This window comes from Rhinatrema bivittatum, chromosome 5 (assembly GCF_901001135.1).
Source record: "Rhinatrema bivittatum chromosome 5, aRhiBiv1.1, whole genome shotgun sequence".
In the NCBI taxonomy this organism is placed as follows: Eukaryota; Metazoa; Chordata; class Amphibia; order Gymnophiona; family Rhinatrematidae; genus Rhinatrema; species Rhinatrema bivittatum.
The window spans coordinates 19,988,689-20,002,490 of NC_042619.1; the positions used below are offsets into that span (position 1 = coordinate 19,988,689).

The window sequence follows — 13,802 nt, forward strand, 5'->3', positions numbered from 1 at the left end:
AAGGGAAGGGGAATGGGCCACCGTTAGACCTCTAGGGATTTGTTTTGTTTTTTAAATGTTATTATCCGACTAACTCTAGACGTGCAGTTTTAACCAAGTAACTTTATCTGGCTAGCACTGCTATTTGGTATAATAAGCCAGATTAACTTAAATCATGCCCCTGAAGTACCCCTGCACTGCTTTTTTTAATCCAGCTAAATTTTTAAGGAGGTAATGATTTTTCCAGTTAAAATGTACCTGTTCAGTAGGGAGTGAAATTAAAACTCAGCTTTGTCCTGCTAACAAAATCCTTTTTTAAATGTTGTCCTCATGTTAAATATCTTGGTGAATGATGTTGCAGAGGGTTTTGAAGGAAAAAATATATATTTTTTAACTCCCCCCCCCCCCCCCCCCACCATTGCCCTCCCCTCTTTCAGATGACACTAAGACCTGAAACAATGGGAATGCTTGGGGAACAGATAGTGTGATAATGATTCCAAGCGGTTGACTGCTCCTCAAGCTAAGATTCAGTACTAAAACGTGGTTATGCATTTGAAGTGCAAGAGTTGTACACAAAGAAGGGTGAGATACTGATGCTCACCGAGCAGGAAAGAAATCTCAGGGTATTTATTTCTGATGACTTCAGGGTAGTGAAATGGTGCTAGAGCTGGAGGGGGTGGTAGGCTGCCTAGGGAGGGGCATAATAAATAAAGGAAGTGATAATGCCATGTCCTGTTCTGGAGGGTATACCTACAGAAAGAGACAGAATGGAGATGATCCAAAAAGGGGGTACCAAAATAAGCGGATTTGGTACTACAAGCCCTATGAGTTGAGATTTAGCATTTAAATATGTATAATCTAAAACAGAGGAGATGGGGAGATATAAACATTCAGATGCCTAAAAGGCAAGTCTTTTCAATGGAAGGGAAGTTCTAGAGCAAGGGGGTCATGATATGAGACTGAGGGGTTGAACTTGGAAGCAACATTGGGAAAATATTTTTTCATGGAAAGGGTGATGAATGCATGGTGGTATAGGCTAAAAAGTAACAGAATTTAAGCGCACAGAAGATATTCATTTGATAGTGAATAGATAGCAGAAGCATGACCTAGTGACACCTGTTTAAAGTGTTTGAATGATTCAATGTTAAGGTGTTGGGGCTGCCAAAAATAATTGCAAATGAGTAATGTGAAATGTTAGAAATTCCAGTGGAAACACAGGCAACCTCACAGCTGGGTTTCTCTGGCAGGCTGCAAGTACTAAAAGTCCTATTGGAAATGCAGGTGTTCACCTGGCCAGGTCTTTTTGGCAGGGGACCTAGGATGCTGGATGTTTGTATAGATACTGAGCTAATATTCATAGTTACTTACAATATTTTAAAGCTTTATGGTTAGACATTTTATTTATTTAATTATTTTATTTATATTCTGCTTTTTCAGGCTCTTTAGTATAAAACGGTTTTTATTAAATGAAACAGGTGGATATACAAAAAGAATCAGAGACATATTGTTTCTTTTACATCCCCAATTCCAAGATCAAAACCGGCATTCCAATGCAACTTTCCTTGCTTATAAACCCCTCCCTTCTCCCCTGAACCCCAGTCAGAACTTTATATAACAATAAAACAGAAGGTCTGATGAAGTCCACGAGTAGAGAGTCTGTAGGGCTATAGGCCCAAGTCAGCAATTAAGTATCAGGCTGCATGCCCGATGAGGTAAGGCCTGTAGGTATCCATTCCAGATCTGGATGAAACGACGACGTTGTTGCAGGCAGGTCCGAGAGGCCAAATTGTCCATTTGCATCATGCGGTGTAGGTGGATCCGCCACAACCAAAAGGAAGGGGGGTGGGGGGTCAGCATCTCTCCAGGTGATTAAAATAACCTTTTTCCCTGCTGCAAAGGCCTTTCTCAAAAACCAGCGGGGGCCCATGCCTCTAACAAGCGGGTGGGGAATGCAATCAAATAAAATCATATATGGGGAATAGTAGAAGATCAACCCCCATTAATCTCCGCAGATATCCCACAATCTTCCCCCAAAACATTTGAATGCCCGGACAAGCCCAGAAAACATGCGAGAGATTCCCTAGGGAAAACTGGCAACGCGGACATGACGCAGTGGTCGCCAACCGAGCATGGAAGGCAAGTTGCGGAGTTATATATGCCCGGTGAAGCAGCTTAAATTGCATCTCCTAATAGTACATATTACTAGTAATATGAGTCAAATTTTTCATACAAGCCTTGAAAGCTGCTATAGGCACCTGAAACACTCCATCCCGATTCCATCTATCCACTGAAATTTGAAAGGAATCGGTCGCTAAACCTTTGAGCAGCCCCTGACAGTAATTAGACAGAGATGGCACCTGTGAACTACCAAGCTTAAAAAAGGCTTTAAGGGTCTGAAAGTGAGACAGTAACTTATTTGAAGATGGGATAGAAGTGAGATAATGACGGAGCTGCAGGTAACCAAACAAGTGAATCCCGGACAGCCCATATATATTTTGGAGCTCCGCAAAAGAAAGCATTGCGCCTGAAGCATCCAACACATGACCTAACATGGTAATGCCTTTTGCCTGCCAGTCTCGGAATACTTGGGATTGGGAGCCAGGTACAAAATCGGGATTACCTATAATGGGTGCCAGGAACGCACAAAAGGCTGGCATTCCAAGCTGCTGAGTTAGAAAACGCCAGGCGTGACGGAAGGGCGCTATTAACGGATCTTGGAGCACTGCACTAGTGATAGCCTTTCTGGGGCCCATGAGCACATAGTGTAAGTCTAACGGGGCTACTAAGGTTTGTTCTGCCAAAAGGGCCACAAAATTGGGGTCTCCAGAGACCCAGTCTTGCGTGACGCGCAGATTAGCTGCGATATTATAACGGTACAAATTCGGTACACTCATCCCACCTAAGCCCCATTTCAATTTAAGCCAGCGCAGTGGAATTCGAGCCTTCTTACCCCTCCATAAAAAAGTATGGATTACTTTGTCAAGCGTCCCCAAGTCACTGCGGGTTAGAAGAAATGGGAAGTTCTGCAGCACATATAACCACTTGGGCAAAATTATTAATTTGAATAGGTTAATGCGCCTTTCAAGAGATATAGGGAGATCCCGCCACTGGGTCAATTTATCCCGTGTCAAGTTAATTAATCGGGAAATATTTAAGGAATAAACATTTTTCATATCAGTAGAAAGATAAACCCCTAAAGGCCTTAAATCTCGCCCTGCCTCCATGGGCCCCCGCGCCGACCTCGAGGGAATCGGGGTGACCGCCTTCCGCCTTCCTCCGTTGCGACAACAGACGACCGGTTCGGGCCCTCTCGCCGCCCAGCGCCGCCCGAATCCAGCGAGGGAGGGGTCCTCGGAGACTGCCACTCCTCCTGCCGACGGCCGCAGACCGACGCCCCACAAACGCAGCGAAGTCGCGCCGGTGACGTCACGCCAATCGCGACCCAACGCAACCCAAATCGATTCAAAGAGCCGACAAGCTCCTGGGCGTCGCGCGCCGGCGTCGCGCGCCGAAGGAGCGCAACAAAGGGGCCTGCCCCTTTGTGCGCCCCTTCGTGCAGCCCCTGAGAGAGCCCACCCCGTCCGACCGACGGATATCGCTATCCCACCCAGGAGCAACCCTATCTCGGCCAACTGCGACGGGGAGACTACTCCCCCCCGACCTCCACAGGCCCTACTGTCCCCGGGGTACCTCTACTAACCTCGCCCTAAACCACCAAACACTCAGCCACATCCCTCCACCACTCAGCCAGCTGTATCCAGCGCCCCCCCAGATCCCAGGACTCATCCTACTGCATTTAGCAACCACCCAGCAACGTCCAACACCCAATTCAGCCTCTCCCAGGACATTTTCAACACCACCCAGCAACCAACTCTGCCGCATTCAGGACCCAGTCAACTACACTCAGTACCCACTCAGCTGCAGACAACAATTACCCAGCCACAACCAGACCCATCCATCCAGAACCCTCCCCTGAGCTCAGAAAAACGACGTATTGGAAATAGAAGAACCTAAAATAAATCTTGTGCACCATAAGGACCACAAGGACCCTGAGGACCAATTTGCATAGCTGCAAGGACATCTCCCCTAACTTTACACACACAAGGTCAACTCCTCATCTAGAAGAATACCTCGCAACACACCCCCTGCCTTCAACCACCTCTATAACATGCCTCCTCAATGTACCACAGTTTCTACCATGATCAACCGGCCACGCACATACAAATCACTCATTCCAATCATGATCTCACCGACCACCCAATTTCTAGGACTCACACTGTTCACCATCATCCTTTTCAACGCTCAATCTCTCACCAACAAAACGCTGATACTCAACGACCTTCTTCAAGACAACAATCCAGACTTCTGCGCCATAACAGAAACATGGCTCAAAACATCAGACATCGCCCTCCTAAACCAACTGCCCACTCAAAGCTACGACCTCTTCTCCATTCCAAGGAAAAAAAAAAGAGGCGGAGGTATTTTCCTTGCAGTAAAAAAATCACTGAGATTTACCCATCAACCATTAATCACATCAACCAAAATAGAAATAGGCCTCTTTAAATCCGAATCTCTTCAAATTCTCTTAGTCTACGCCCCCCCAAGCATCCTAGAATCCAATACCTCCCCCATTCTGGAAATCATAGCAACCCATCTAAACCTAGACTCACCAGCCATTATCTTGGGAGACTTCAATCTCCATGTGGATAAGTCTCCTCTCTCCCCTAACTGCGAAGCCTTCCTAACGGCCATGACAGCCTTGGGTTTCAAACAACAAATTAACGAACCTACCCACAAAGCAGGTCATACTCTGGACCTTATCTTCACTAATACCGGTATTGACATCCCTAAACACCCGGAATGCAACAAAGTTCCATGGACTGACCATTCAATAATCTCCGCTGCGTTCTCGGTGTCAAAACCGACCCATAATCACCCCCCCCCCCCACCTCAATCATTCCTATACAGAAAAACATGCCCCTCTGAGCATCTCGCAAAGTTCCTAGCCCCGGATCTATCCGCCATCGACACCACTACTCCCAACACAGCCATACTATCATGGTCTAAGATAACCGAATCTATAGCAAATACACTATGTCCTCTAACAACAAAACATCTTAAACACAATGCAACTAAAAGTCAACCTTGGTTCAATGAGGAACTACGAAAACTTAAACGGACTCTACGACAGAAGGAAAAAAAATGGAGAAAATCCCCATCACCTCCATCACTAGCTGAATACAAACGCACTCTCCACCTCTACAAAAACAGCACACTGAAAACCAAAAGGAACTACTACTCCAGTAAGATCCACCACCTCATTTTTGACTCGAAAGCGTTGTTCAACTACGTATCCAATCTCACCAAAACCTTGGCTCCAGACATCCCTATGAACATAGCACAGACTAAAGCAGACGAGCTGGCTCACTACTTCAATAGAAAAATCTCTGACCTGCTTAAACAGTTGACACCAAACCCTAATCCATCATTAAATTCATCATATCTTCACCCAATCAAAAACACTACGCTCAACTACTTCGATCCCATCTCTACTGTTGAAATTCAAAAGGCTCTGAAGAAAATGAAACCATCATCTCACCCCTTCGACCAAATCCCTACAAAAATCCTCCTACTAATCCCGGACACTATCTCCAAAACCCTAGCTGACATAATCAATTGCTCCCTATCCCAGGGTATCTACCCAGATGACCTCAAAACGGCATCGATCAAACCACTTCTCAAAAAACCAAACCTTAACACTAATGATCCCGGTAATTTCCGCCCCATCTCCAACCTCCCGTTCATAGCAAAAGTCATGGAGAAACTAGTAAACACACAATTATCCAATTACCTTGAGGATCACCAAATACTATCCCCTAACCAATTTGGATTTCGCAGAGCAGCAAGCACGGAAACGCTTCTACTCTCCCTCACAGACTTCCTACTAACAGGTTTAGACAAAGGACACGCCTACCTTCTAATTCTACTTGACTTTTCGGCGGCATTCGATACGGTCAATCACCACATTCTACTAAACCAATTGGAAAACATCGGAGTTCAAGGCACAGCACAGAACTGGTTCAAAACCTTTCTGGAAAATAGAGGATATAAGGTTAAAATCCACAACAAAGAATCTCAGTACCATCCATCTTCACTAGGGGTTCCACAGGGCTCTTCTCTTTCACCCACCCTTTTCAGTATATACTTGCTACCACTCTGCCACCTCCTCACCAAACTAAACTTGAAACACTTCCTATTCGCAGACGACGTACAGATCGTAATCCCCATAAAAAGATGCATTATAAGCACATTAGAATTTTGGAACAACTGCCTGACGGAAATCAAACACCTCCTTAACAGTCTTAACCTTATTCTAAATGCCTCAAAAACAGAATTCCTCATTATAGCACCCGAAAACAACAACATCACCACAAACCTACCAGCCAACCTGCAAACCTTGCATGTAAGAGACCTAGGAGCAATCATCGATAACCGCCTAAACCTTAAATCATTCATAAACCAAACAACCAAGGACTGTTTTCACAAGTTATTCATCCTCAAAAGAATCAGACCACTGTTCCATTCACAAGACTTCAGAACAATACTCCAAGCAATAATCTTCTCAAAGCTGGATTATTGTAATTCTATTCTACTAGGTCTCCCTGCCTCTCATACAAAACCTCTTCAGATGGTGCAGAACACAGCCGCCAGAATTCTGACCAACTCCAGGAAATTCGACCACATCACCCCCATCTTGAAAACCCTCCATTGGCTTCCCATTCACTACAGAATTATGTATAAATCTATTACCACCATCTTCAAAGTCATACATCAACTCGCTCCATTAAATCTACAAATACCACTCAAGAAACACACCTCTGTCAGACCAACTAGAGAACACTACAAAGAATCACTTCATGTTCCAAAAGCCAAAACATTCCAACACAAATCTTTCGAAGACAGAGCTCTATCCACAGCAGGCCCGCGCCTATGGAACTCCATCCCTTCAGAGCTTCGCCAGGAACCATGCCTACCAACTTTTAGGAAAAGACTAAAAACCTGGCTTTTCAAAAAAGCCTACCAGAGTTCTGATTGATCCAGGTTCCCTTTCAACCACTTATTGTCGCCCCCAACCTTCCTCTTCCCTCATCCTAGTGTAAACCCCTCCTCACCAATAGTCTACCACTTCTTTGATTTCATTTAGCCCTCGACGTCCTCGAGGCACAGATCCATTATAGCATACTATGTAAATATTAACTGTAAATGCATTTTTACTATGTAAATATTCCTGTCCCTCTCTCTTTTCCTCCTATCCCAGTTGTTAACTTCCCCGTTCATTGTAACTATTATTTTCCGCACCAGTTCAATATCTCTAGTTCTATATTCAATGCACAACTTGTTAAATGTAAACCGACTTGATGCAACCTCTGGTCGTGAAAGCCGGTATAGAAAATAATAAAATAAATAAATAAATAAAATAAATAAATATTTGAGCGAATCTGCCGCCCACTGTAGAGGAAAACGCCCAGGCCACTGTTCTCTCAGAGCTAACGGAAATGCTAGGGCCTCCGACTTGTCCCAGTTTATGCTCAGACCAGAAAACGTACCAAAATCATGAAATAAGTCCAAAAGTCCAAAAATCATGAAATAAGTACCAAAATCATGAAATAAGTCCAAAAGGGTCCAGGAACGCTCTGGAGAGGTAAGAAAAACCAGTACGTCATCAGTGAAAGCAGAATACTTAAAAAATCTCTTTCTTCGTTCTGCAATAAAACTGCACCCCTCTTATGTTAAGAGAAGCCTGCAGCGCCAGGAGCAAAGGTTCTATGGTGAGCAAAAATAAAAGGGAGGTTAATGGGCAACCTTGACGAGTACCACGCAGCACTGGAAAGGGAGAAGACAACATCCCATTCACAGATATCAAGGCTTCTGGGGTATGGTAAAGTAACTGAATAGCCTGAAAGAAAAATCCTTGAAACCCCATGGATGTGAGCAACTGAAACAAAAAACTCCACTCAACCCGATCGAAAGCCTTCTTGGCGTCCAGACTCATCACCAGAAATGGGATGTCTGAGCGCCAACACAATGCCATCATCGCGGCCACCCGCTGGGTATTGGTCAAGGCATATCGCCGTTTAACGAAGCCCACCTGGCCCGGTTGAATTAAGGTGGGCAAAATGGTCCCCAATCGGTCTGCCATGATTTTAGCTAAAAGTTTGTGATCTACATTCAACAGGGAGATAGGCCGGTATGCCGCCTGCAGCAACGGGTCTTTACCGGGCTTCGGAATTAAGACAACATGAGCTATATTTCCATGCGGAGGAAAGGAACCCTTGTCTATCAAGTTTTGAAACACCAAGGGAAAGAGATTCATAAGAGTGTCCACTAAGCATTTGTAAAACTCAGAGCTGAACCCATCAGACCCAGGTGCTTTTAATTTTTTAGCATTATGAATAACTGCCCGAACCTCCTCCACCGTGATCGGCTCATTCAACCACCGCTGTTGTGCTACAGTAATCGAGGGAAGATGAAAACGGGAAGAGAAATCATTCCATTTATCCCTGTTCCACCCCTCGGATTGATAGAGCGAAGTATAATATTCCTGGAAAGTGGTTAGAATGTCTGGTACATTATTAACTTTTTGGCCTTTAGAGGTTCGTAAGGCTAGGATGTGGCGGGAGCCACCAGCTGATCTGGCCAGATTAGCCAACATTTTCCCTGTCTTGTTTCTGAACTGATACAATTTAAACTGATAGTAGAGGACACTTTTTTTTGCTCTCTGATGGAGGAGAGAATTTATTGCAGCTTGCAGTGAGATATAAGCTGATCTATGTTGCGGGGACTGCTGAATTACTAGATCCATTTTTGCTTTTTGAAGCTGGGTACTAAGAAGTAAAAACCTTTTATCCAAGGACTTTCTCCAGTGGGCAACATAAGAAATAATGTCTCCCCGCATTACCTCTCTCAATTGAGGCAACTCTCTGAGGGTTCTCATTCAAAGTCGACGGTTTTTGCATTATCCTTTGTATAAGAGTTTATTTTAACACCATGTTACAAAAAGTTTTTTTACATATTCTTCGTTCTATGTAATGCTCTCAAGCATTTTAAGTTGTTCCATGTTCAATGTTCTTTGTTCCATGTAATGCTCTTAGGCAAATTCTAATGTTTTATTGTAAACTGGTTTGATTTGCATCCAATGTAAGAAGATCAGTATATAAAAAACAAAAATAAATAAATAATAAATTACCGTCTTTGCGGTATGCCAGAACAAGACAGGGTCCCCACTATGCTGTGCATCCAGTGCTGCAAAATCTTCCCACCTCTCCCGCACGAAGGCCTGGAAGGAGGCGTCCTCCGCTAAAAAATAAGGATACCGCCATTGCCGCACCGTGTGATTGACAGGATTTGCCCGAAGTTCTAACCCATATGGGTGCATGGTCAGAGATTATAATATCCCCAATCCCAGCAGAGGAAATTTTAGAGAAATAATGTGCACTAACAAAAAAATAATCTAGACGCGGTTGAGTTGCATGCGCTCTGGAAATATGAGAGAAATCTTTTTCAAAGGGCTGGAGCGTCCTCCATGAATCCACTAAATGTAAGGTATTTTCCAAAAACTTAAGTTCTTTCCTAGGCTGTCCCGGGGTGAGCCACTGTGGAAATTCTATCCCAATCAGGATCTTTTAAAGCATTAAAGTCCCCACCAACAACCAGTACCTTGTCTATGTATGGAAGGAGCACTTTATGCAAGGTTTGGTAGAAGGAAGCTTGGTGGGTATTAGGTGCATATTCGCAACAAAAAACCATGGGGACTTGATTTAACTCAGCTTCCAATATCAAATATCTACCATTTGGATCTTTAATCTCCTTGGAAACTTGAAACGAGAGATTTTTCCGAATTAAGATTGCCACCCCCGCAGACCTGGAATTAGCTGATGCAAAGTGAACTGCTCCCACCCAACCTTGGCATAATTTGGCGTGCTCCCCATCGGTTAAATGGGTTTCTTAAAGAAAGGCAAGATCTGTCGACCTGTGTCTCAAGGCTTGTAGGATTTTGGACCTTTTAATGGGTGAATGGATACCACATACATTCCAAGACGTTAAGACAGGTCCAGGATTAGCCATTCTCAGATACAAAAATTTTCAGGCTCTTTAAAACTGTTTACATTTAGGTACTGTAGGAAGGGGAGGGACGCTGCTGAATGAGCTAAAAGGGGGATTTTGTATGCTTATCTGCTCAAGTTGGTAGACTAAACATGGCGAAGATGATCATCTTTCCTGGATAAGGAGAAATCTTACAAGTGGACACGATTTATGACTAACAGCTGGGAGATATCCTTGACAGTGCAGACAGGAATAACTGGGCAGGCTGAATGGGCCAGTTGCACTTTTTTGGCTTCATCTACTATTTTACAATATTATTGTATTGTGTTTGTGTGTGCATATATTAGCTGATTTATTTCTAGATTTTTAAAAAAATATATCAGAAGCAAGAAACCTGTGAGGGAGCTGGTTGGACCGATAGATGACAGAGGGGTTAAAAGGGCTCTTAAGGAAGATAAGGCTATTGCAGAAAGACTAAATGAATTCTTTGTTTCTGTGTTTACTAATGAGGATGTTGGGGAGATACTAGTTCCGGAGATGGTTTTCAAAGGTGATGAGTCAGATGAACTGAACCAAATCACTGTGAACCTGGAAGATGTAGTACGCCAGTTGACAAACTAAAGAGTAGCAAATCACCTGGACCGGATGGTATGCATCCCAGGGTTCTGAAGGAACTAAAAAATGAAATTTCAGATCTGTTAGTTAAAATTTGTAACCTATCATTAAAATCATCCATTGTCTCTGAAGACTGGAGGGTGGCCAATATAACCCCAATATTTAAAAAGGGCTCCAGGGGCGATCCGGAAAGCTATAGACCAGTGAACCTAACTTCAGTGCTGGGAAAAGTAGTGGAAACTATTTTAAGGATTAAAATCACAGAGCATATAGAAAGACATGGTTTAATGGAACACAGTCAACATGGATTTACCCAAGGGGAAGTCTTGCCTCACCAATCTGCTTCATTTTTTTGAAGGGGTTAATAAACAAGTGGATAAAGGTGAACCATTAGTTGTAGTATATTTGGATTTTCAGAAGGCGTTTATCAAAGTCCGTCATGAGAGGCTTCTGAGAAAACTAAAAAGTCATGGGATAGGAGGTTATATCCTTTTGTGGATTACAAACTGGTTAAAAGTCAGGAAACAGAGAGTAGGATTAAATGGTCAATGTTCTCAGTGTAAAAGGGGAAACAGTGGAGTACCTCAGGGATCTTTACTTGGACCAGTGCTTTTCAATATATTTATAAATCATCTGGAAAGAAATACAATGAGTGAGGTTATCAAATTTGCAGATGATACCAAATTATTCAGAGTAGTTAAATCACAAGCTGATTGTGATGAATTGCAGGAGGACCTTGTGAGACTGGAAGATTGGCCATCCAAATGGCAGATGAAATTTAATGTGGACAAGTGCAAGGTGTTGCATATAGGAAAAAATAACCCTTGCAGAAGTTACATGATGTTAGGTTTCATATTAGGAGCTACCACCCAGGAAAAAGATCTATGCAGTCAAAAAAGCAAACAGAATGTTAGGAATTATTAGGAAGGGAATGGTGACTAAAATGGAAAATGTCATAATGCCTCTATCGCTCCATGGTGAGACCGCATCTTGAATACTGTGTACAATTCTGGTCACTGCATCTCAAAAAAGATATAGTTGCACTGGAGAAGGTACATAGAAGGGCAACCAAAATGTTAAAGGTGATGGACCAGCTCCCCTATGAGGAAAGACTAAAGAGGTTAGGACTGTTCAGCTTGGAGAAGAGATGGCTGAGGGGGGGATATTATAGAGGTCTTTAAAATCATGAGAGGTCTTGAACGAGTAGATGTGAATCAGTTATTTACACTTTTGGATAATAGAAGGACTAGGGACACTCCATGAAGTTAGCAAGTAGCACAATTGAACTTTGGAATTTGTTGCCAGAGGATGTGGTTAGTGCAGTTAGTGTAGCTGGGTTTAAAAAAAGGTTTGGATAAGTTCTTGGAGGAGAAGTCCATTAACTCCTATTAACCAAGTTGACGTAGGGAATAGCCACTGCTATTAATTGCATCAGTAGCATAGGATCTTTTTAGTGTTTGGGTAATTGCCAGGTTCTTGTGGCCTGGTTTGGCCACTGTTGGAAACAGGATGCTGGGCTTGATGGACCCTTGGTCTGACCCAGCATTGCAATTTCTTATGTTCTTATGTAGTAAGTGCTGTAGTATGTCTATTTCATATTCATTTGTCATCTGTCTATGTTCAGCCAGGTAACTCTGCCTTCATCTAAAGGACTTCTTCAAAACCTGCTGGAAAGTAGCATTGTCTCTCCTACAAAAGATCCATTTTGCTTTTCAGTAGAGGATCCAGTCCAGGATTTAGATACACTTTCTGAAAACAGAACAATACAGCTACTACTGGGCAGGTGAATATTCTGAGTTACCTAGACATCACTGTAAACTCTCTACAGAATGTATTTATTGCATACTTATCTCCTGCATGACCAAAAATGTTCTGTAAAGAAAATTAAAATCAGACCCAAAAAACGGCAGTGTCAGTACTAAACACATTCAACGAAAAACACAAAAAAAATGAACATTTTTTTTATTTTTATGAAGGAATCAATCCTGGAGCTTCACCATGAATCTCTTAAGTGAAGAACTTCACCCCATGTCATCATATGCCAGTCTTCTTTGATTGTATAATTTTTCAAGAAAAGTGCAGGTCTCTTGATGAAGATCCGTTTTGAAACATCGATATTGGGACTTACTACGCTTTGAAAACATTTTGCAATTATTGGATCCTTTGCACATCAAAACAATGTTGGAATTTCAGCAAAAGTTATCGTAAGTAATGTGGTTTTTCACTGACATGAGCATCAAGTTAAGAATTAAGCATTTTGCACTAGTGTGATTTTATTTTGACTTCACATGTGATATTCTTTAACAAAGGATTTTTTAAAAGAAGTTTTTAAACTATTTTGAGAGTTTAATCGTTGCACTTTTCTTGAAAAATTATACTATCATAAGACTGGCATATGATGACATGGGGTGGAGTTCTTCATTTAGATTTGTGGTGAAGCTCCAGGTTTGATGCCTTCATATATATTACATTTTTTTTCATTCTTTTTATGTTTTTGGTTAAATGTGTTTTATTTTTTGGGGTCTGATATGTTAATATTACGCAATATGATTTCTCCTTATTTTTTTTAACATTATTGAGAAATTTAAAATGCCATTCCCCCCCACTGCCTCCCCCATCCCCACTCCTCCAATGTATGCAAAATTGTTTTGGGAGTGTTACATGTTTTGAACAAATTGACCAGCATGGCAGATTGGAGTGAAATTCAATAGTAATGAAATTTCTTATAGGACAAGCAGGATGGTAGTCCTCACATATGGGTGACATCACAGGATGGAGCCCAATCACGGAACACTTCTGTCAAATTTCCAGAACTTTGACTGGCCCATACTGGGCATGCCCAGCATGGCACTAACCCTGCAGCCAGCAGGGGTCCCACTTCAGTCTTCTTTTTTCCGCGCAGCAGTAGCCACGCGTTTAAGGAGCTCTGCAGAGATTCCTGACAGGAATTTTCCTCACGGAATTACTAAAATCTAATTTACCCCACAGGGGTCCCTCCTTCAACTTTTTCAAGCCGCAGTACTCCGGTAAGTTTTTTACCCATTTTCCGTTGATTACCGTCAAGTTTGGCCCTTGTGGCCTACTGGCTGTCGACCGTACCGTGG

At 42.7% G+C, this 13,802-nt stretch overlaps 1 protein-coding gene across 2 annotated transcripts in view; it reads left to right on the forward strand.

Moving 5' to 3' along the window:
* The window catches only part of C2CD3 (C2 domain containing 3 centriole elongation regulator), a 429,817-nt gene that overhangs the window by 60,470 nt on the left and 355,545 nt on the right, over window positions 1-13,802 (forward strand). For both annotated transcript variants that reach the window (XM_029602105.1, XM_029602106.1), the window contains exon 7: window positions 12,323-12,481. In XM_029602105.1, the coding sequence (XP_029457965.1) occupies window positions 12,323-12,481 (159 nt within the window). The remainder of the gene's footprint in view (window positions 1-12,322; window positions 12,482-13,802) is intronic.